Here is a 26,165-nt window from a genome sequence, read left to right as displayed (position 1 = left end):
AACATTCACGATGAGACCATGCCCAAGTATTGTAGGCTAATACTTGGTTGGATATAAAAATCTTTCGATTACGGTCAGAATTTCGAAATGCCGAGTGGAAAAATATTTAGAAATGCGTTTTGGATAAACTTGATGTCTATCCTGGCTCAAAATAATATTTCGAAGCCAAAAGCGAAATCGGAATTCGATTCCGAGCTACGGAACTCAACTCGGGTGAATTTGGTCCCGACATTAGTCCAAAAACTTTTCGTCACAAAAGATTACGAAAATTTATCACAAGCTAGGAATTCACAAAACAAGACTAACACCCAACTAAGGTTTAGCCTAATTCATTACCGATTAATTTCTAAAATTATTATTTTTTAAATAAATAATTAATAAAATATATGGAATTTTCACGGTGTTACATGCTTCATATGATCAACATACATTATGATGAGTTAATCAAATGATCTTCTAGATGGATAGTTATTTAAGGTTTGTACTATCAATATTTTTAATTCCTCATGTTTTGCCTTATATAGAGGTAGCACAGTATTCATCCTAGCTTTCACTACCATTAAAGCATCTCTAACTTTAATAATACAACTCAGAAGAGTTGCATACACTATGAGTTTCATTATACCACATTATTTTGAAACTTGGGAACAGTTAGCATGTAATTTTGTTCAACTCTAAATTTATTGAAGAAATTTTAACTATTTGTAAATCCTCCCACTAGAAGACATGCATTTATATCCTTTATCATTGGGTGGGTAACCCATAAAAATGTATTCTTAAAACATAGGTTGTAATTTGTGCTTAGTATATAGTCTGGTAGGGATTTGTGCATAAGAGTGAAAGGAATTCCCCATTTAATGAACTGACTGGGAAGTCTATTTCATAGTGAACAATTATTTCATATACCTTATGTAACCAAATTCACTGAACCATATATTACATAATGGGTTCATCATAAAGAAATTCATGAAATTAAGGTAAAAACTGATGAATCACATACTCAACAAAACCAAATATCAATATCATTACTGATATCCATATTGTATACCAAGTAGTCTGATTTAAGAGGCATAACACTAGCAAAAGCATGATCGTAGTGAACTGTTAACATAGAAGCTTATGCTAGTAATTTGAGACCTATTTCATCAATATGCCTATGTTTACTTTCCATAACTTAAATGGTGGTGCATATTGGGGAATATAACTCCCTGCAAACACAAATACTACTAAGATAGTTTCAAAATGATCTTAATTCCCCACCCATATCAATGGACTACATAGGTAAATAACTGTTTAGACAATGTTAAAGACCATTTATTTTTGTTTTAAAAGAAATAGCCATCTGAATCTCGTGCATGAGTCCAAGATTTAGTATTTATTAAGGGTTAACAAGACTCTACCCTACTCGTTTCCCACTCAGCCATAGCTTTATGACACATCTTTAGCTCATAATAGATAGTGCATTTGAGAGAAGTAAAACCAAACAATTATGCATTCGCTATGTGCCAGAATCTTCCGTTGAGTATTTGGCCCCATTGTAAGAAGTAAAACCACACAATTGTGTCTCTCATTCATCACAGGATGTGGCTACTTGCAATTAGTTATTTATATTCACAATAAACAATGAATCGGGGTAGTGAAGCACATTTTAAGATCAAATTGAGCACAATAATACTTACACAACCTCAATAAAGATCAGAAAAAAGCACCAGTTAAACTATGCTCAATCAGCAACTCTATTTATTGAGAGAATAACTCACTAAATGCTCAATTCGTGTGCACTTGTATCCACAAATATCTCATCTAAAAAGTTTTTATTGCCTTCAAGAAGCTTTCAGTTGACATGGACATACACGAATGCAAGCGTACAATATCTGAAGGGTTCAGGACAGAACAGGTTTAAGAGTATAATTTAACCAAAAACTTTATAACAGTATGAAAGCCCATCAAAAAAATATGAAACTAATTAGTAATTACATACCGTTTAAAATGTTAATCGTTCAACATGCCAAAAAAAATGTAACCATGACAGAAATATAGCAAACACTACAGTATTGTTGCTTGGCAACAATTTAACAGTTACTGCTCCTTAAGATTTCCCTTCAAATAAAAATATTGACACATAAAAGAATATTACAAATCAATTATGCCAATGGAAGGCAATAATGTAATTCATAAATCTCTAAAAAGATGGGGTCTTGCATATTTTAACAGGATTAACAGCCACCAGAAGAAAAAGGCAACATACGGATTCAATATTTCCTCATTCCTTTTGTGCTCTGGTGGTTTGTGATTTACACCCCAGAGGATGATGTCCGGTTTATCCGCTGAGCACCTAATTTTGGAGCGGCAGGTTTCGCTCCCCGACCTCTGCCAGCAGATAAGGGTTTGGCCTTGGTAGTGGGTGCAGGAGCAGCAATGGCAGCCCAGGGATCGTTATCATCAGTTACATTTGGTTTAAAATTTATAGCTTTTGCTGTTTTGGGGGCGGGAGCTGCTATGGCACCCCACAAATCATCATCTTCATCCTTGCTTGACCTTGGTGTACTTTTGGGTTGCAAACTTGAGGCTAAATTAATTAATAAATAAATGGAACAGCCATCGAATTAATACACAGGTATGTAAAAGCAAACAAATAAATAAATGAATGGAGTAATTAGTATAAAGAAAATTCCAATTGAATTTAGGGATATTATCAAACTTTCAGGTTTCAAATACAGATCATAAGCTATATAAATTGGTAGCAGCATCTCTAAAACATAACTGTATTTTCTTCAATAATAATTTGAGTTAAATAGTCTCCTAGCAAACAACAAAAACTCAAAGTGCTTGGTCACTAATTCACTAAATGCCAAACTACTCATTAGCTGCAATCCTAAACTAGGAATTCATACACTCACATAAATCACGTCTTGAGGATACTGGCATTATTCTTTAAAAAAGGCATAAACATGTAAGACTTTTTTTGGCCTGACATAAAATTATTAATAGTAACCAGTAGTCATGGAAATGAGTAAGTCTCTACCCAAATACTGGTAATTGAATAGTAAGTACCTTGTCTAACGGGTTGAGAAACTGGCCGCCGTTGAGCCGCTTGAATGTTTGCAAGAGCTGGAGTAGGTTTTGTCTCTTCAAGTGGTTCCAGATCATCCCACCCATCCTTATCATTTTCATGCTCCCCATCGATTCCATTCTCTAGTTCTCCCCAGCCATCTGTTGATGTTGGGGATGTAGGCACATGGTGCTCAGCAAAATCTGGTGTGGAGCTTACACGGAAAGGTGCCGGGTGTTCAGCAAAATCTGTTGTGGAGCTTACACGGACAGGTGCTGTCGATGGAGTATCTACAGCTAGAATACCCAAAAAGAAATTAAATAAACATATGATATATTATAAAATTTACTCAGAAGGAAGCCATCCTAACAGAGCAGAACAAATTAAAGAAGCATCAACAGATCATAAAGAGGAGCAAAATCAGTAATGTTGCTTTGAGGACAAAGGATAAGGAGATGGGGGATGAGGTCTTCAGTTGTGTTTTACCCTCTAAGTTTTCCGTTTTCTACAACTTATTTTTCTTCATTCCATAAATTAACATAAGACCACATATATATGGTCACTACAACTTTTGGGGGCCAAAGTAAAGTAAGACAAACCATTTTAAGAACTTGCAGGGTATAGCTTTTGATCACCTCAAGGACCCTGTTCGACAAGAAAATGTATGTCCACCTAAAGGTCAAGAAGGTGGTGCACTGGCCTGAAGGTCAAAACACGGGCAAGAATGGAAGGTTTTCTCCTATTGCAGTTCTATTATACAAGATGAAGGTTCCACTCGCTTAATGCTAACACATACACCTGTCATTGCTGTTGTGGATTTGTATTTACCTCTCAATTGTTCATCAGGAGTGTTGACATTATTCCAGTGAAATGACTATGAATGACAGATGTTGGTTAAAAAGCATTTTAAGTTATCTGAATAACCAGGGGTAGAACCCAAGCTCCACTTATTAGAGGTTCAGTTGTGAATATAAAGATTAATCAAGGGCTTTGCTATGCAGGCCAAAAGGGGGAGGGGAAGAATAAACACATTCAGGGGAATAAGCAATAAGCAATAAGCAAATCAAATTCAAATTCACTAAGATACATCATGATCATGAGGCATACCTGAGCTGGCATTAGAAGATGAGGGAGTAAGTGCACTAGAACTTGCAGAAGCAACTGGAGCATGATCAGAAGGTTTACCTTTCAGGGTCAAGGAGCTCATAGCCCATCTGCATAGTGATGAGAGTTAAGTCAGAACCAATTTCATAGGGCAAATCTGGAGGAACTGCTCTGCAGCAAGATATAGTTAAGGACGGCTGAAGCTCAACTAGAAAATCAGGCACTCTAAGGTAATGGGGAGCTCCTTCAGATTATTTATACAAATAACCATAGCCAGGTGCTTATATTTTACAATAGATTAAGCACCTTTCCTAGAGTAGCTGTGGCATGCAACAAATGCAAATATCATTTAACTAATTTACATATCGTAGATTTGCAATCTAGACATATATATATACCTCCCGAAGTATTGACAATCTCTCGTCCTGCACCATACCACCATATTTCACATGCATGCAAGAATGCAAATATACTACCACTAAGAAGACATAAATGCGAGCTTCTGAGCATACCTCCCCATTTATCATGTATTTATATGTGGCCACTAAATCAAGTACTTAAAAGTAGATTACAAGAAACACACTACGGACGAAAACTGCTAGAAGGTAGACATGAAATCAAGAATTAGCTATTACTCTGTGCATTTTATTGATACTAATTTTAAAAAAAACGGAAGCTAAGTTATATCTAAATGTTACAAACTCACTATCACACTCTTCCTCTATATATATTTACTTATATATTGTTTAATATCTGAAACTGTCTGCTCAAGCACAGTTTGAAATGACTTACCCAAGTAAACTTGCATTTCCTGGATTTGATGAGATTCCCATGCCCGCACCCCCAGTAGTGTCTGCTGCATTTGTCTATTATAGAAAAGATAAGAACATAGAAGCAGCATATATCACCATAAAAGGAGGCAACTAGAAAATATAACCATCCAAGACAATAATTTAGACTTAGAACCTGGTCCGCAAAACTCAGAAATGTGGCCAACCACATAAGACCTTTTTAATTTTGTGCAACACTAAACTATATAAGTAGTTTTAACTTTTCGTTTTCTTGTTTATCTGATGCATATAATGTTTGTCAAACACCCCATTGTTTCCTGTGGGTTCAACCCTTTTCTTATACTTCTTTAGTTTTTGCAAATATAATTTACCACTAGAATCAGGACCACTGATACTGCATAAGCTAAAGATTGCCCAGTCTGTACACACATTATGTTAGTATGCACCTTCACTGTATGCCCAAGATAATCCCAAATTTCGTTAGTCCATATGCACATAATGGGATGCAGGTCTTGGGGGAGAACCAGCATAAACATGAGGAATAGTTGTGCTTTCTTCGCATAAGAGATTTCCTTCTACTAAAATGTATTTTCCATCCAAAAAACTTGACAGAGGAGACACTATTGGTAAAAATGTACACCAAAGGAGATGATATGTAAAGGATAAACTAAAAACCATAATAATACGCATCTGAGTAAAAGGCAAACAGAATTTCAGATATACCTTTTCATAATATTGCTTTGCTATCTGCAAAAATTGATCAACAGCTTGAAATGCCTTGGTTCGAACATCACTATTTGAAACATGATAAAAACAATATATGATCACTATAAAAATAAGAAATAACCAAAGGTTCAATAATAAGAATGATCTCAATTTGGAATCTGAAGGCAGGCGAAATAATGATAATGAAGATTCCAATATTAAAAAAAAAGAAACAAAAAAAAGGAATCAAACAACAATAACAGTACAATAAAAAAACATAAGCCAACCGACATTTTTTTATAATAAAAGAAGTATATTAGATGAGAAGTGGACATTACAAAGAAGAGGGTAAGACATTCTAAAAAAGAACAAAAAGAAAGAGCTAGACTAGGATATAAAGCTATGCAACAAAGCATACCAAAAGACAGGAGGTTGCCACTTGTGAGAATATCTAGAAAATATACCACGATATATGTCTTGTACCTTGTGATATTTTAGAATATCTTTAAAATATATTGTTGACTCAATTAGTCATCTAATTGAAGAAGCAATCATACCAGTTATTTCCTACCTCAGTATATTTCCTCATTTGTTTCCTAATTTAATTAATTTTAGACCATTGTCTTAGTCTTTTGTATCACAGCACTGTACACAAGAATAACATTCAAAGTCTCTATTCTCTCTTTTCCACCTTCCCTACCTAAAAGCATACAATCTCAATAGGGATATAAGAAAGTAATAAGCAATTTGCAGGGTGTAACCTGTCAGGATCAATTGTGAGTACAACAACGTTGGGAAGAATCCGGGTCGCAACTTCAGTTATGTCATAGTAGGAACTGGTGGCACATAAAGCCATAATGCCTGAACAATCAAAATGTTAAATGCTGAGAAAATTACTGCTTAGGAATTTGTTAACTCCAAAACCAAAGAAAAAGACAAATAGACACCTGCTCCTCTAGCAGGTGGAAAAGTATCACGTAAAGCGCGGACAGTAAATGCATTAATCAACACTCTTTTTCTTGTCTGCAAAAACAGGTCTGAGCCATCAGTTAATTTATCAATGCAATATATGCTACAACTATTTAATAGAATACAGCCGACTGATTAAACTTGCACATAGCATTTGGACCATACCCCTTCGTTTAAGTGGGTTGCAATATTTCCCAATAAGATGGTAGTATTTGTTCGAATAGCTGCCTCTTCATCAACCTACAAAACAATTTGCAGATTTTACAAATTATAGAAAAGAAAAACCATGAACTTAAAGGAAATAATGGGTGGGCGGGGGGAGAGGATCATTGCAAAAAGACCCCTTAAAATGCTATCATTTCAATGAAAGTTTGAAATTTCCAGTCAGGTAATCAGCAAGCTTAAAGGGTTAAAAAGTCCAAATTGTTAATGGACAGCTAAAAGAAAGCCTTGTCTACTATTCACCTCCTTAGTCAACATAAGCGACTAGCCTTTAATTCTGCAGACATTTAAAGTTGAAGCAGTACCTGTAACTTCGACAGATGCTTCAATAACGACCCTGAAATGGTCCTTTGAGACAGCTGCAATTAGGAGACAAACAACATTTTTTCAAATAAATATACAAACAAACAAATATTCACTGAAGATTTATCACATAAAAGAGAACATTTGGGGGGGGGGGGGGAAGAAAAGGAATATTGAAGATAAAGTAAGCTATTTTTTTAAATATAGAAAAGGATGTGTTATTAGATGAAGATGAGAAGAGCACAAAGAGGAAAAGACATCCACACAAACAAAAAAATACAACTAAAACCTATGACACTGTGTCATGCAACAGTGCATGCCAATCTCTTAGCATGTCTGACAAAGAAACATGAAAAGGATACCACAAGGAAGCCAAAAAAATAACCCTATCCTAAACGAAGTGTAAAAAAATATCCTTTAAAAGTCCTAGCAACACTTTCCAACAATAACACCATAGAATAGTGAAGACAGAACACCGCCATAAGATTTTTGCTTCTTTAAGAGAGACAAAACATCTAACCTTTAATAGAGTAGACCCAGGCCTCTTCAACTCAACACACAGAGATAAAAAGTTTACTGCAAAAAATGCAGAAAGAAGCAGACCCCTGATTATGAGGTAAAACAGCACATTATACACATTAAAGGCAAGGCTGTGAATGGTCTGTGCTTCTGGAGCCTGTTGATAGTCTTAGTCTTTCGAGGGTTGTATTGAATGACCACAACGCATAAGTAATGGGTTCGGTTGAGTGCAGTTATCATGAGAGTAGAAATTGGGTTCAACTGAATCCGAGTTATGTATTTTGAGAGAGAACCCTGTCGGTTTCTGGGTAATTCACCTTCAATAGCATCAAACTTGGTAATGGGTGTGATCAATAAGGATTTGTTTATGCCATTGTGGAGCCCCCAATCCTGGGGCATTTCTTATCTTACCTTACCATATATTTTTATCCTAACTTATCATTTATTCAGTTTAGAATAATCTGTACTTGTAATTAATGATACTAAGCAAAAACATAGTCTTTGTGGATTCGATACTCTTTTTATTACTTGATGGCGAAATTTTACACTTACAGATTTGCACATCAAGGTATGACAAGCTTGTGCATAGTCCACGCTTCAAGCCCAAAGGACTCATGCGTGAGAGGGCATGTTAGAAATATAAAAGCATTCATTTGCCTTCATCCAACAGCTTAAGCTTTTGGGATGTGTTCCTTAATGATCTCTACATTATACCTTCCACCAAAGCTTAAATCGAACAGAGATCATTTTAACATAAATCTCACAATAGCCAGGTCACACATGCGATACAAACACCAAAAGACCAGTACTAGCAACGTAATTTTCATGACACTTTTTATGTTTCCAATATTCTCATTAAAATATCTCATTTTTAGCATAAAACTAAGAAGAAAAATTAACATAAGAATAAAATAGGCAATACCTTCGGAGAAAGAACTAGCATGGACTTGAGAGTCAGTTCCCTCAAAAAAGCAGATGTATCAGAGAACCCAGTAGCAACATGAGGGTAAACCTGATCATAAGTGTCAACAACAATTGTGAAGTAATCACATTGTTAACATGAATCTTTGAATATTGTACAAAAAGGACAAAAGAAGGAAAGCAAAAACAAATGAAACAATCTTATCCTGACTACATACCTGCTCGTCAACCATTTGTGGTGATAATGACTCTCCATATTGATCAATATGTTGCAGAAGGCCAACTCGAATAGCTCGGTCATTGGAGGCAAAGAGTTTTACAATTGATGGAAGCACCTATATATTAATATAGAAATGAAAAATAGCATGAGATGAATCCTAATTAGAGAGATAGGAGAGATGACGAAACTCTCTATGAAATAAAGAAAAAGCTCATCATGAAGGTACTGAAATTATTGTTTACCTTGACGCGAAATTCCTCATCTGAAAGCCAGGAACCCATTTTCAACAATGCAGTCAAAGCGGGGGCAGCAGCTGAACCGAATTCAAGGGAAGAAGCTAATACAGGAAGTAACTGTGAAAAAAATGAGAAATATAATCAATTGGGAGAAAACATTGATCAAATCAGAAGTTTAAAATTAGAACTTCCAATGTAAATACCTTCTTCAACACGATCTGACGAGGAAGCTGCTCTGCTAAAGTTGGAAGCTTGCGGAAGAAGGTATCTTTTTCAACACTATCTTTCAAACTAAGAATTTCCATGAAATGTATTGTGTCTACCAACTTATTTTGAAAATACTCTGCACATCCATTAGCAACAAACTCAGACTAAATACAAAGAAAGGATTACATAGAATTATATCAGGACTCAGGAATTCCAAAAATGATAACTATCAAAACAAGAAAGTCAAACATTTTTAGAATGGGCTATAGATTGTTGAAGAGGATTATATTTTTTGTTGTTCACAACTAATCCTCTCTCTCCTCCACTTTTAATAAAAACTGTCAGATTTCTCTCATTTACAATCTCATCAGGAAGTTAGAGTTATACAGCACATTTCTGACTTGAATGCATTCTGATAAACCAAAGCCATACCTGGACTGATTAAGTAAAACATGAAACTTCTTTCCAAAAAACTACGCTAAGCATCCATCTTAAAACCACTTAATTATAACTAATACCATATTGTCACAGTGCAACCAATTACCAATGTACTTTGATGCAGTTTTCAGCTGCAGTTTATGACAATCTAAAGCCAATAACAAAACCAAAGACATAGATATAACAAGACAAATTTTAAGTGGCCTTATACATCAATTAAGGAGATCCTGCATAGCTTATTAGATAAACTACAAAACAAACAAATCCTTTAAATAAAGCAGGAAAACAATACAGCGGCAGGTCAAACAAATTTTCTATAAATGATAACTACAAATATATAGAGGCACTAACCACTTTCTATAAGCTTTGATGTATTTAATCTTCGGGAAGGCATGGAACTCAGTAGCCGCTGATAATCTGGAAGCAGAGACTGTGAGGAAAATAAGACATACAAAGATGAAGTATAAATATTTCATTAAACGAGAAATAAAAGTAACTGACACTACAACCTTCGCTAGTGTTTATATGCGGTAATAAATATAGTTATATGCAGTAATAAATGCATAACAAAGATCAAATTCCTAAGGAGGCAAACCTTGGGAATGGAGACTGTGTTGCGTAGCTCCTCTGTTTTGGCCAACTTCGTACCCGAGAATAGCTCATAGATTAGACAACCTATTAGATGAGAATTTTTTTAATGACTTAGAGATTTCTACTAGGAAAGAAAAAAAGGTTGGACATAAATTATTCTGTAAATATGCAACATCTGCGGAAATTCACATAATTTAAAGTAAAATTACTAATTCAGAAAAAGGTAGAAAGCTTAAAGCCTTTAAAGAAGGATCAAGATTAGTTTTTACATCTCTCATGCATCCCCATGTAAGAGCCTTTTGGGATCAAAGTGTGGATAATGCGCAAGCTTATTCTATATTGTTTTGAAATTCAACATTATTTAAAAGAATGGGGTGGCAAGGATCGAATTCTTGACCACCTAGTCATCGAGGCTATGATACTAAGTGTATAAGTCAAGGATCAATTCTCCCAAAAGCTTATGTTGTTTGGTGAAAGTTCAAAATTAGTTTTTAATCTCTAAGTAGGGCGGCCCAACACACAAAGATCCCACCTAGTGGGGTCTGGAGAGGGTGAACCTCGACACAACGGTAAGGTTGCTTGCTTGTGACCTGGAGGTCATGGGTTCAAATCCTGAAAATAGCTTCTTCGCTTACAAGGGTAAGAGTTCATGTTTTAATCTCTAAGTAATGACAAGAAAGTTAGTGCAATTTCAGACTAAAAGTTGAATTCATTTGTTCCTTTTAGGGAAGCAGCTAAATGAGAACAAGTTGCTGAATATAAGTTGTGACCATGTAATAATACACCCATACTTACTAGGCTTAACAAAAAGGGGAAGTGAAATGTCAACATCAGCAAGCAAATATAATGCAAATAATGCCAGAATGCTACTTTGCTCCAATCCACCTTATATTCCAACTTGCTATCATAATTTCTAATAATTAAAAAGAACGGAAATAGCATACCCATGCCCCAAGAATCAATGGCCCATGGAGGAGACTTCTTAATTGCAGCCCAGTCAGATTTTGCCAACTCCATTGGTTTGTATTGTGTTCCAACAAGCCATGCATATTGCTGAATGGAAAACATGAAAACATATGTGAGGAATATATATTAAGCTTTACTGCTTGATATCCCTTATTTTTTATTTCAAAAAAGGCCTAATAAAATCCTTGCAAGATCGCCCAAGACAAACCTTTGCAAGGGAGCATCCATAATGTCAGTCAATTTCGACATAAATGTTACAAAGTGAAGCCACCCATGGCTGAAACTTGAGATTTGAGAACAAGATTAAAAAGGCACACTTCAGCCTGATGAAGATTTAAAAGGCACACTTCAGCCTGATGAAGATTTAAAAGGCAATGACCTTTTAATCTCTTACGAATAAACTTTCAAGTTGTTTGGAGTGATTATTTCACAAGGATTAGTTGCTACTTGCTAATATATAAACTGAAATGAATGCTAAAGCTAATAAGAAATCAAGGTACTGCAACCAAACATAAAATTACCAGCATTTGCCCGGAGGCAGCATCATTACTCCCATCAAACTCCGATAAAACATCAAGTGCATGGAGTTTCCAATCCAAAGTTTGTGTGACAACAACACTAGCCAAGCAAACATTACCATGAACCTGCAACAGACAAAATTTGTAAAGAAAAACTGAAAAAGTAACAGATGAGCCCCCAAAAAAACAATATTTGAGTCATGAGTACTCACTAGTTTACAATCATTATTTAAGAAGCTCACAGCTTTAGCTATTTGATGCAGGCCCCAAGCATAATATTCATCCCTACAACCCCAGTAGAGAACAAAATAACGAGTGAATACTAACTCAATCACAAAGCAGCTGATACTTGACAGTAAAAGCATAGTATGTGCTCTCTAATTCACGGATAAATTTTACACATAGGAAACAAAGTGCATAACACTTAGATTAGATAAAACAAAATCCGACACACAAATTTATGAGTAAAATAACAAAGAACGCTTAGAAACTGAAATATATGAAGCAGGAAATGGAACTCCATTGGCATTCATCCATACCTTTGTGTACCTTTAAGACCTAACTCCTTAATTTTGTCTGACAAAGGCATTACAGGCTCGGTTACAATATAAATCGTAACCTTGGGAGTACCAGCATCATAAGTTTCAATCTCTGCACTGTGAAGAAACGACAAAACATTTGGATGTCGAACCTGAAAATAAGAACCATGATGCCACACAAAACTGAAATCCAACTGTCCAATTTGATCCATCTATAACATACCACACAAAGATTAGATTACATACCGTACGGAGACGTTTGACTCCATTTCGACCCGCAGCTAAATGCCCATCCTGAGCGCTACTTCCTGATAAAGAAAATATTGAAACTGCAGAACCATCATCCTGAAATCACAGTGTATCAAATCAAATCAAAGCAACGTGAAATTAAGACTATCCAAGCAATCCAATGATTCAAATTATGGACCACATCACATGATGCAGCCACAATAATATCGGTTGCGGTGACTACCACATCACGCCGCAATTGTGGTATGACACCGAATCTAGTGCGGCTGCAATGGACCACATTTAGGCCGCATCAGACTGCAATGACAGTAATCGCAGTAACAGTACCCGTAATAGTGAAGGCAATTTAAAACACTAAAGCAATCTTAATGTCCAAATCGAAATAGAAAACATGCAGTAGGCGCTAAACTAAAATTAAATTCAACAAATCATCCTAAGTAAGAATTTAGAATAACTGATTAATGCTAATATTATATAATTAAGAATTAGGGAAAATAGCAATTGATTAATGATGATGATAATTACCTTGGAGGTGCCACGGCAATGAAGCCAAGAGCCCCAAGCACAAGAGTAAGGTTCACCGATGTTGTAAGGGAGATCTTTGAGTCCAGCACCAGATCCACCAACAACTTCTTTCAGAAATTTGAACATTTTGTTGTTTCAATCTGTGATGTGATGAAATTACTCTTCGATCTGAATCACTATTATTCAATACGATACTATATGTTCATATGAGATGGGATTACGAGGGAAAAGCCCACGCACCTTCTTCGCCGTAGCCAACAGTGGAATGAATGATACTTTTGAGGAAAAAACAAAAACAAAAAAATACAATTATTTGTGGTTATTTCGTGTTCACTTTTCACATTTCGTTCGACGTTAAGAATTTTATTTCTTAATAGTTAATTTTTTTTACAAGTAAGGTCTCACTCATTTGGGTGATTGTAATATTGGTGTGAATGACACTTGTTGGTAGGATCATTTACGAAGAGATTAGTAAAAAAAAAATAATTGAATGTTACTTTTAAAATAAGATGTTTTCAGTAAAAATGAGTTGAATTGATTTTTAACTCCTTTCCAAAATATTTTGTAAATTTTGTTTTAAAGATATATTATCACACCACAATGATGATTATCATAACCTATTATCACTATCCTAACACTCTGTCTATATTCATCAACATTCAACACAACTAAAACCACCATAATACCATGTGTCTTCTATTATCATAATCAGTATTGTCATCATCACACCATCACTATCAAGATAGGTCTTTCACCTTTTATGAACATTAAAAGTGGAATATCATGTAAGCTAATTCTGTATTAAGTGTACCATATACTATTTAACTTGCTAATAGTATCAAAATCCCTACGCCTTTTAGATAAGGAATTTTACATAGGTAAGTTGTTTTGCTGAGAGAAATGAAAATGATTTTGAATATAGTGGGGCAAGATGTGAATGGAATACATATGAAGGGATTACTTTTTTAATATTAAGCTTTTCCATAAGCAGAACCATTCATTATACTATTGTTATTTTCAAAAGCGGTACATGAACTCACATGGTGCATCCTAAAATGAGCATATTTTGATTACATGAACATGTCTCAGTTAAATACTAATGTTTAAATTTAAAATATGCATTAGACAATTCTTATTTGTCTCTATTAATAATAAAAAGTAGTTCAAATTTTCACCATAATGGGGCCATCAGGTATGTTCCATGCTGATAAAAAAGGCATGCCCACTCAATTTGAAGGAAGCACATTTGTTATCTTGTAGTTTATATCACACCATGTGTCATCAATTGTAATAATTGGTTGATGAAAATATTTGTGTTAAAAATTTAATTATTAAGCATTTTTCTAACCAATTACAGTTAATGATATATAGAGTGACAGAAGATGTGCTCCTCAGTTTGAAGGGGTAGTAATCAGTTTGGTTATTTAGGTGTAGATAACTCATAATTGCTTAACATGACTAATGTTTGTTCAAGTTATATCTAAATCAAGAGTAACAAGAATATGGTTGGTACAACAGCTACATCATTTTCAACTGGTACAGAACAGTAGTAGCCTACCTTGGCTCTTAAAGCTTACTTTAAAGCTTAAATTCATAAAAAGGTGATCCAGAGCGAGCACAAGGCTCTCACCAAGTGAGGTATAGGAAAGAAAAATGTATACCCCTACCTCACAAGCAAAGAGGTTGTTTCTAATGATTAAATAGTAAAAACTAAAGAGGAACTCAAGATCTTCACTAAACAGGCAAGAGTAACCTTGGTTCACAAGAAGCTTGTGTACTCAACAGAGACTACTAAAACAATAACACTAGTTAGTAAGTGCATAATAATACATGAGGGCATACCCATAATATCATGGGGCAATTCTACACTAAAAGTTGTGTATAAAGTTATAAACTAGTCATATTCTTCAGCTGGGGTTGCTTGTTTTCTGTTTAGCCTTCTCGATGAGAGGCTTCAACTGCTTCTTCTCAGCAAGGATCTTAAGAAAGTTAAACAAAAAGGGTATGTAATTGTGCTTTCTACAAATATTTTCCGTTTTCCATCTTATGAATTTTTCCTCCTCCATTGAGATCTTCTCAGTAGCAGCTTCAATCCCAGCATTGACTTCAGAGAGAGAAATGTTCAATGCCTCAACATTGCTATTATCCTCTAGTCCCTCTGACTTCGGAACATTCAGCTGATGCAAAATACGTTCCCTCTTCTTTTGAAGCTCCTTGAGCTCTATAGTATATATCTCTTTCCTGTTTTTGATGATTGCCAGGACATTAAATCGTATCTCGCTTTGTGAATACCTTTCAATGCGTTCCTGGATCACAGGTTGCACCATCTTCAGCCATTCCATATCACCTTGCTCACCAGTGCACTGATCAAGGCTGATAGGACCCTCCTTTAATCCATCAAGCTCATACAGTACCCCATCGACAGGTAGGTAACTTATAAAATGGTAAACATTGTCATCTTTGCCAGCAACCTTTTGCTCTTCGGGGACAAAAGGTTCCGGCCTTGCAAAGCTGTTGTGGGCTGTTCGTATGGCTTCACTATTATTGATAACCAGACCTTTGAGTTCAGGAGGAAAGCTCTTGGTAAAGTCTTTCAATTTCTTCAACTCTGGACCAATATCAACATCTGGAGAATTCATAAGAATCGATAAGATCGCTTGGGTTGCACAAGCATTATTAATCACCGGTAAACAGACCAATAAAATCAGTAAAACTCTAAAATGGCAAAACAAAATTTTGATATTGTTTTTAAAAAAAAACCTAACCTGGCTAGCAAAAAACAAGTTAGGATTTGGATCTTCAATTACAGCACGGTCATCATTTTCTCCTAGTCGCGTTTGAAAAGAAAAATCAAGCCATATACAGGCCTGTGATTGAGGGTGGAATCATCACAAAGAAAAGGGAAAGAGAAGGCAAATGTTCAAAATTAGTTATCATAACCAATGAATGTCATTACAAGTTCAAGACCAGTTTAGATAGTACACTGACCTAAGGCTGTTGAGAGAGTCTAGGTCCAATAAATATAGTTCCTCAACCTGCCAATATCTACGCATCAGAGTAGAATACTTTGAGAATATAATAAAATATAGAGCTAAGAAATTAAAATTAAATCGCTTAAGTGTGTGGTACAAAATCACATTCTGAGTAGAGTCGTACATAAAATAATCATCATGCATAGCCCTGAATTTTTCCAGAACAATTCGGGGTCACAAAATTGAACAATTAAATTGAAAAATAAGCAGATATGTACTTTACTCGTTGCCAGAAATCCATTTGCACAAACTACAAGCTTTTCATGAGGGAATGAAGAGTTTAAAGGACCTTTTTACCTTCATCATTCTATTTTTTTTTTAATTTTATATCTGGTTTTCTTGTCTGAAGAGGAAACCCGCAATCCTTTTTTTGTAGGACAAAATTAAATTAATTGAAGTACAAGTGGTACTTCAACCCAAATACAAATTACAAATAGATCAAAACAAATAACCCACCCTACATCATGTGAACAGAAAATACATGAATATTACTGTATGAGAAATATCCATCCTTTATAACATTGAAATGAGACATCTCAAATAAACATGTTTCATCTCCTTGAGCCCTTCAATCCAATATAAGGTAGTACAGGTTTCTTTTACTTCATCACTTTTTCCTGCCATTATTATACTGAGCCACGTAATTTCCCTTGTTATTTTTATATTCATGTACGCCATTCAGACCACGACCTCATGGAACAATCCTTTAACATTCTTGTTTGTTTTTCATAGAATGAACCAGAAGCCCAAAAAGGTTGTTTTTAATATAAAATATATAAAAGACCCCAGCATAGTCTTTAGGCTATTATTTACTTCTTTAGGAATCTTATGATGCATGCAACTGTGAAGGTTGACACACAATATTTTCCAGAATTCCTCCTAACTAAATTTAGAGGTTTTGGCACACGAAAATATGCCAAAATTATGCGCCAGTGCTCTCTGTTTTTGCTATCCTTTGGTGTATGTGGTTGGAAAGAAACGGTAGAATTTTCGATGACTTCTTTTCGTACATTGACATTGTTCTCTACACATGCAGAGGGATCAGCATGCTTTGTTGTATGGCCTTGTTGTTGATTAGTTTTAACTGATTCTTTTTGTTTTCTTTAGGTATCTTATCCTCTTCCTGTAACTTTCTATCTTCTCGTCTAGCAATATGTCGTTAACTATAAAAATAAAAACACCATTATTTGCCACTTTATTATCCATGTAACTTTCATGCCAAAATCTCACATTGAGCATGTCAAGGAAGCTAAAGCAGGGTAGAAGGAAGCAAATGGCCCTAAACTATGACAGAGTATGTGTAACTTCAATAGAGGAAAAAAACAAACAAAATACCTGGGCGCCTTTGACTTGCATTTGCTGAATAAGTTCTGTAAATACACATGGAGAAAAAAGAAATGAGCAAACTCTATAGCAGTGCAGCAATAAAAATGTATACCAGAGTGTACAGAACAAACAAAATACTTCATGAGCTCTCGACATTAGTTATCTTTTCATCGGTAAGAATGGAATGGACTATGGACCATAACACATGTTCCATGCATCTTTTTATAGGCAGACTTTCTTTAATTATTTTCAAGGGGAATAATACCAAGTTTGAACTCGGGCACTCACACTTTATGGTTTATGCCCGGTAGCTTAACCAACTGAGCTAACTCTAGTGAACATATGTTTGGTGCATTTTAATGATGTTCAGTGACTTTACAAACAGAACAGAAGATGGACTAAAAAGTGGGCCATTTTGGTTCCGCTGAAAGAAGCTAAGAAGAACTTAACAAAACTACTCCCACTTGGCCACTCCATTCCTTTCAATTCCATTCCCTTTTATCCACACATCACACCCTATCATAGGCACAAATATAAGAGAGAATGGGTTGTCCACTAAGGGTGTAAAGATTTTTTATAATGTCACTGCATCATCCATAGTTGTTAATAATCATCCACACTTCACTAAGCAATACAGCATCAAAATATAATATTCATATCAGGGGGGAAAAGAAAATACATTCATTAAAGTCGAATATTAAGTTGAGAAACATACCAGAATCAGATTCAATGGTGCACCAAGACATAATTATTAGAAACTGTACAAAACAACCTGCAAATTAAACAACCACTGAGATAAACTATGCATATAATGAAATTCACAAATAAATCTTATTTATACTTCAATTTCATATCTTCTCTCCCCCACAGGAATGTTAAGTATTGAGTAATCACGATGTGAAGAGTACCTTTCTCTTTCGGTTATTCAACTTCCTTCTTCACTTCACTTCACTTCTCCCTTCTAGTTCCACCCTTCACTTTTCAGGGTTTTTATTTTCTTTATTTTTACCCAAAAAATATATAATTTTCTTACATTATGACACCATATTCAACAACAATTTTAAAATAATCATCAAAACTATATCATCTATTGTTAATATTCAATCATCATTAGTATTACATATTTGCATATATATTTTAAAATGTAATAGTTAGTAGTATAACAATATTAGAATGTAATATTTATTTAATGTCTATGTATAAATTTTCACCCAACATGAAAATATTATTGTGTTATTAGCTCTACTTTTTCTTTTCAATAATTGGGTTAAGCCATGAGAAAATATTAAGTTAAGTCATCAGAATTGGGAATAAAATAGTTTGGGTGTGTTAGCAAACAGGCTTATTTTGATAACAAAAAGTTTCTTATTAGTGTAGGAAATCCAAATCATAGACTTTCCATAATGGATGAGACAATCCTAAGGCCTATGAATCCCTAAACTACACAAAAACCTAATTAGCCCCTTAGACTAAATCCAATTACTAATTTATATTCCCAAAACACCCTCAACTTTACTCACCTTGCAAAACACCTCATTCTCTCTATGGTCTGTTTACAATTTGAGTTTTGAAGGGGAATGAAGGAAAATAAAAAACTTAAGAATCATCTCACAAATATATTTCATAACTCTAAAACTTTTCATTTTCATTTAAAATTCAACTCACAAACTACACAACCAACAAAAAACAAAACAACTCCGACCATATTATCAATATCAACTCAACTCACAACAAAACAATAAGATAATGGACATACTTTAATTGGACTAGAATTTGTACAAAATTTAACAATATTCTAGCATATATGGAGTAAAATTTATATATATGATTATTCTTTTAGAAATATTATTCCTTTAGAAATATTATTCATTTATGTTACAATGGTTTTGTTAGTGTAAACAATAGATAAATTGAAGCTCAAAGCCTCATCAACAAAATCCAATTAAAATGAATCCAATAACACTCAAAACATTTAATGTTTATGTTTTTAGAAAGCTATTAGTTTTCAGTTAGTGTTTTTTGTTCTTTTTGTATGCTATTTTTAGCAGTATATATATATTTGATTCTCCTCTTTTAGTTAATCAATCATTTCAAAATTACAAGATACTCTTTCATTCTTTTTCAATAATATTCAGAAACATTTCTTCATTTACTTTCTTCTTGTACGTTTGCTTTCTTTTCTTGCCATCTTTAACTTCTTGTATCAAGCTTCTATTTCAAGCCTGTTTTCATGAATTGTCCATTGCTTCATTCTTTACCATGGCAAGTTACAACTTTGACATGGTATTAGAGCACATTCTATGAATGTGTCTCTATTGCGCCATTTCCCTTTCATATCACATAACATTCCTTCTTATCTATTGTTCTTTACCAAATGTAAAACTAGATCACCAACCCAATTTTAGATCTTGGTAGCCCTTTCTTTATGCACCCTAATAAGAACCATAGTGCAGTAGTGGTTTTTTCTCTCTTAAAAGGAGACAACTATCTTCGATGGTCCAGAGCCATGAGCATGGCATTAGAGTCAAAGAATAAACTTCAGTTTGTGGATGGATCATTGTCAAAACCAGCTCTAAACGATGCTATGTTCTTGGCCTGGAAGAGACGTAACACCCTTGTGGTATCTTGGCTGAATCAAGCAATTGACCATGAAATAGTGCATAGTATCCTATTGATGGAAACAGTTGCTGAAATTTGGAAAGATCTTTGAGAAATGTATTATCAAGGTGGTATTTTTCGTATCTCATATTTAATTGGTGAAATTTACACTATAAAACAAGGAAACTCATCTATTAATGCATACTTTACACGAATTAAGGGGTTTTGGCAGCAACTTGATAACTTTAGGCCAATCCCCCTTGTCTTTGTCAAATCAAATGCACTTGTACCATAATCCCCATCATTCAAAATTATAGGGAGAATGACTATGTCATATGCTTCTTGAGAGGATTAAATAAATCTTTTGCAACTGTTAGATCCCAAATTATGATAATAGATCCTCTCCCCTCCAGAAATAAATTTTTTTCTATCTTAATCTAACAAGATGCAAATGGATGATTCTAGAGTCTTAGTAAAATTTTCAAATAGATACATGCAATACAAAGCATGGATATCCTCCAAATTACTTTATTACAGGCTCTGCAAATAACTATGTTACAACAAAAAATGAGCAATCACATGAGGAAGAGGGGTTTGTCACTGAAACTCCTAAGCAAGCATCAGATGGATACAACTCAAACTCTTCCTTTACACCCGAAGAGCAACATGCCTTAAGATCCATGTTAAATAAGCAAAAGCACACTGCCAATTATATCACATCTAACTCCTCTAGTTTAGATGCCAAGAATCCAGGTAACCATTTAATACTATCATATGCCACCAAAGATAACTCTTGGATCCTGGACAGTGCAACAACAAATCATATTTGTTACTCCTTGTCTCAATTTCAGTCCTACAAGCACATCAAACCTATATCAATTACTCTGCCAAATGGGAGCCAAGTTGTTGCCCATTATTCAAGAACAGTGATGTTTTTTGCCCTTCTATACCTTACTAATGTTTTATATATTCCAACTTTTAATTTCAATCTTATCTTCATTTCTAAGCTTATTTCTTCTCTACCATATAATCTAATTTTTTCTAATATCCTCACTCATTAAAGATGATTGGTGCAGCTGTTATGAAATAAGGATTGTATGTTATGGTATCATCTATTTTGACTCAACCAAAGCCTCACAATGTTAATGCCTATACTAGCTATACTGATTGTAATATTTGACACTCTAGGTTAGACCATTTATCTCATGATAAGCTAGTAACTATGTAGAACACTTATCCTTTTATACATTGCAATAATCCTCGTGACATTTGCCATAAACCTAAACCAAAAAAAACTTCCTTATACTGACAGTATTACTAAGTCCGCTTGCATATTTGATCTCATACATATGGATATATGGGGACCTGTTTCAAGTCCGTCTACCTTTGGTCATAAGTATTTCTTAACCACTAGTGATGATAATAGCACATTTACTTGGATTTATTTCATGAAGTTTAAATCTGAAACTTGGCATCTCATAAAAGGTTTCATACAATATGTCCAAACTTAGTTTTCTTGTAAAGTTAAAGTCATTAGAAGTGATAATGTAAAAGAATTCCTAATGCCTGAATTTTACTTGTTTAAAGGAATCCAACACCAAACTTCTTGTGTTGAAACCCCTCAACAAAATGAAATTATTAAGAGGAAACATCAACACATACTTGCTGTTGGAAGAGCCTTGATTTTTCAATCTAATATGCCTATATGTTTTTGGAATTATGTTATCTCTCATGCTACTCATTTAATAAGTAGACAACCAACTCATTTCTTATCAAATAACTCACCTTATCAAGAATGGTATAATTGTCTGCCTAACATTAAGAATTTAAAAGTGTTTTACAGTCTTTGCTTTGCTTCTACTATTGTTTCTCATAGGACCAAGTTTGATCCAAGATCAAAGAGGTGCATATTTCTAGGATTCAAGCAAGGAAAAAAGGATACATTCTCCTGGATTACAAAACCTATGAAATATTTGTCTCTAGAAACATTATCTTTTATGAGCACATATTTCCATTTCATCATTATGAACCTGACTTTGAAAGTTCAACACCCATTCTACATATCACTCAGTGTGATCCTTTCAACTATCATTCTTCTGATATGCAACTTGTTCCGACATATTCCATTCCTAACAGAGAAACTGAAGGCCAAAGTTCCATCAATCCTGATCCAAATCAGCATACTGATAACTCAAACCCCTCTTCAATCTCTACTAACAGAAATTCTACTAGACCTAGAAGACCACCTCATTACCCGTAGGATTACCATTGCACTATCATAACCAACTCAACCTCTAATCCCCATCCAAAAATCAGATATCATATTTCAAATATAGTCTCGTATGATAAATTGTCTTCATTTCACAAACACTTCTCTTCATCCATCTCCACTACCCATACACCAACACAATACCATGATGCAATTCAATATAAATGTTGGACTGATGCCATGAAGACAAAATTGGATGCTCTAGTAGAGAACAACACCTGGACTCTAACACCCTTACCATCCAATACAAAGGCCATAGGATGTAAGTGAGTCTAAAAAATCAAACATAGAGCAAATGGTTCAGTTTAAAGACATAAAGCTAGATTGGTTGATAAAGGCTACAACTAGGAAAAATGTATTGACTACTTGGATACCTTCATTCTAGTAGTGAAAATGACTACAATAAGGATTCTTTTTCCCTTACTGCTGCTTACAACTAGAATTTACATCAATTAGATGTAAACACAACCTTTTTAAATGGATAATTAAAAGAAAATGTATACATGAAGATTCCATCTGGTCTATAAGTCTCCAATCCTAATCTTGTCTGCAAGTTACAGAAGTCCATTTATGGACTTAAACATGCTTGTAGGCAGTGGCATGCCAACTAACCATTACCTTACTCAAATATGGCTACAAGAAATCCCAATCACATCACTCTTTGATCATCAAATCCAATCATCCAGGTTTCACATCAATTCTAGTTTATGTAGATGATTTGGTTCTGGATGGCGACAAACTTCAAGAGATCATACAAACTAAGCTCCTCTTAGATAAAGAGTTCATCATTAAAGACCTTGGGACCCTCAAATGTTTTCTAGGCATGGAGATAGCTAGATCCACTCATAGAATTACCCTTTATCAAAGAAAACACAATCTTGATCTACTACAAGTGGTTGGATTTCTTAGATCGAAACCAGTTTCCACACCTATGGAGTACAACACTAAACTTCATACTCACTCAGGGAACCTCCTTCCTGATGGATAATCCTATAGAAGATTGATGGGAAAGCTTCTCTACAACACACACACTCGTCCATATATCTTATATTCAGTTGGCATTCTAAGCCAATATCTAATTACTCATACTCAACTTCATCAAACTAGTGCATACAGGATTCTAAGGTGCCTAGAAAATTCACCCAGAAATGGAGTTTTGATAAGGCAAATCGCAAATGCACAATTATGTTGTCAAGTAATAAAATATTGATCCCACGAAGACTGGAAAACTCCTTTAATTATAACAATTAATTTATCCTTAACTCAAATAGGAGTTAAAAGTGAATTTAGAACAATTGACAAGAATAATTATGAAAATAGTAAAAAGGGATTGAAATCTAATTTAGGAAGAGTTCTAGGATAAGGGTTACCGCATTTACACTCGCAAATTCTTGTTTTGCTCCTTTTCATGAACTTTAAGTTATGAGGGTGAATTTCTTTTTGATATGTGTCATCCTCTCCCGAGCTCTGACACGTGTACTCAATTGAAGTCGCACCTACTCTTGTGGTACGGTTATCAATCCAACCTTTTACTTGGATCTTTCTATCCAATCGCTTCGTAGCAACCCAATGTGAATTCCAGAAACTCCCGAGAATCCTAATATTAATCTCGTGAATTAGGATTTTAGTTTGAAAAACTGAATGGTCAGATAGTTGGGTTCACCTCTTGGTCATTCCCCAATGCATCTAAGAGGTGTAATTTGTTGGTCATACAAATCACACAAATAAAACTCAGTTTAATAATTCAAATTATAACACTCAATGAAATAGAAGTAAGAAAAAGTATTTATTGAATGTAAAAGGGCATAGCCCCAATCCTATAAACAAATGTAATTACTCACTCGTGATGGAATATAGTATACCAAATTCTAAATTAGAGAAATGTAATGTAAATTGTAATGTATTTCATCATTAAGGGAGAACCCTCATTTATCCTAATTACAAAATATCGGGTTAAGCCCAACAAAACAAATCTAAAAAATAGGAATATAATATAACATCTATGACTTCTTTTGGCCATTTAATTGGTCTTCGCATAGCATCAACACTGAGTTCCATCTTTTGGCACCCAATCTCTACTCTTTTTTACTTTAATCCATCCAAACTGCACAACCTAGTTAAAAACACTTGCTCAACCCGAAAAACAATCCAAAAGTCCTAATTATGTCCTAACATCTAAGTTAAATGCAATGCAAATGTAGCACAATTTCACATTCATCAAAACCCCCTCAAGTTTATCTCTTTCTTGTCCTTAAGCAAGTATTAAGTCTAACTTTTACAATCATGTATGAATGATGATATAGAAACCATGGCCCAAAATAACAAGCAATCTCATGTTAGTTTGAAATAATCCAGACATAAAGACAAGACAGTCATAAACAAATTTAATTCAAGATAAGTCTTTGAGCCATAACAACTGCATGAATTAGGGTCACACTTCTCTCATCACTTTCATGTGTTTAAATGTCATAATGTTTCGGTCAGAAATTTTCATGAAAGTAAATTATCATAGGCATGATTATAGACCAAATCGCCACTAACTGTATTTGAATGCATGCAAAAATTAAGAGGTCTTTAATTGGTTGTAATGGGGTCAAGGTGAATGATTTAAGGTGGGATAATCAAAGAAAGGATAATTCAAAAGGCCTACAAATGTTTCCCAAAATACTTAAACATTTTACACATCTGATTGAAGCATTGAGACTCTCTTAATATGCCTTACTTTACCATATTATCTTATTTTAATCAACTTTTCTCCTTACAACATACTTTTTTTAGTCCCTTCTCTTTTAGTATACTTTGTATTTCTTCTTTTTTTTTCCTTTTTTTTGAGATTTTCTAAAAGAGAATGGATGAAATTAATTAATTTATTTTCTTCTTCACATTTTTATAGATTATTTCATCACACATGACATTTTTTACCTTTCTCATTGCTTCAATCAAACATCATAAAATACTACAAACTCTCATCTGAGTAGCTCTAAAAAAATCATTAAAATTCAGGCTCAAAAGTATGCAACTAATGAGTTTTCAACGTTTATAGCAAGCAGTTGAAGGTCAAAAGAAAAAGTCTTAATTGCCTCTATCATTTTAATGCATACAGATAGACTTCAATCTTGAAAAGATCACAAATCAAGTTATAGAACGTACAACCATAGAAAATTATGCACTCATGAAAGAAAAAAATATTTTATGTCATTGTCAATTCAAATCAGAACATTTATTGTATTTGGCCCAAGTTTCTCACATTTGGTACATTCAGCAGAAGTTGAAACAAAGATCTTTATTTAACCAAATTTAATTCACAATTGTCAAATCTAATGTCTTTCATATGATTATTCTATCAACAATTTTTTCTTCAATGAGGTCACAGATCAACAATCATCATTCATGCATACTTTTTCATTTAAAGCAGATAGACAACACACAGAACAAAACATATGATTAATGATATATGAAACATATGATAATGCATGATAATATGAATATTCAACCTAAAAAAATTAAAATCTATATGGTATAAATGACATTAATGAGCTATCTAAATGTGAAACTCCCTCAAGCTTAGAAATTTACATTGTTCCCGATGTAAAAATCTAAACAATAAGAGAAAGAAAAAGAAAAATCACGGGTTAGGTAGGAAGTGTCCTTAACTCATGTGTCAATTATAAGTGGTTGACTTCATTGAGTATAGTGCAAGTACCTACAAAAGAAGAGAAAAATGTCCCAAATGGACCATATGTCCTAAATGGACTAGGTGTAAATACCCTATTTGAATGGAGCACTAATAGGCATTACAGTGTTAGTACTATTCCATGTAATTTTTAGTTTTTTTATAGTTGATGATTTTTTTTGGCCGACACTA

The 26,165-nt window shown here is 34.2% G+C and overlaps 1 protein-coding gene and 1 pseudogene across 1 annotated transcript; both read right to left on the bottom strand.

The window, feature by feature from the left end:
• Nucleotides 1,952–13,397, bottom strand: LOC109345377 (probable inactive serine/threonine-protein kinase scy1). The gene is made up of 21 exons (XM_019584346.1): nt 13,076–13,397; nt 12,548–12,646; nt 12,302–12,453; nt 11,975–12,047; nt 11,766–11,888; nt 11,223–11,331; nt 10,283–10,362; nt 10,039–10,117; nt 9,246–9,385; nt 9,049–9,159; nt 8,805–8,921; nt 8,588–8,677; nt 7,149–7,202; nt 6,787–6,861; nt 6,600–6,675; nt 6,414–6,513; nt 5,671–5,740; nt 4,949–5,022; nt 4,160–4,266; nt 3,055–3,348; nt 1,952–2,569 (listed from the first exon to the last, which is right to left on the bottom strand). The coding sequence occupies exons 1-21, from the start codon at nt 13,199–13,201 to the stop codon at nt 2,295–2,297; spliced, it is 2,424 nt and encodes an 807-aa protein (XP_019439891.1). The 5' UTR covers nt 13,202–13,397; the 3' UTR covers nt 1,952–2,294.
• On the bottom strand, nt 14,780–18,432 carry LOC109345376 (annotated as a pseudogene).

This window comes from Lupinus angustifolius, chromosome LG04 (assembly GCF_001865875.1).
Source record: "Lupinus angustifolius cultivar Tanjil chromosome LG04, LupAngTanjil_v1.0, whole genome shotgun sequence".
Taxonomy (NCBI): Eukaryota; Viridiplantae; Streptophyta; class Magnoliopsida; order Fabales; family Fabaceae; genus Lupinus; species Lupinus angustifolius.
The sequence above is the reverse complement of the archived record's forward strand: the minus strand, read 5'-3'. Positions and strand labels throughout refer to the sequence as shown.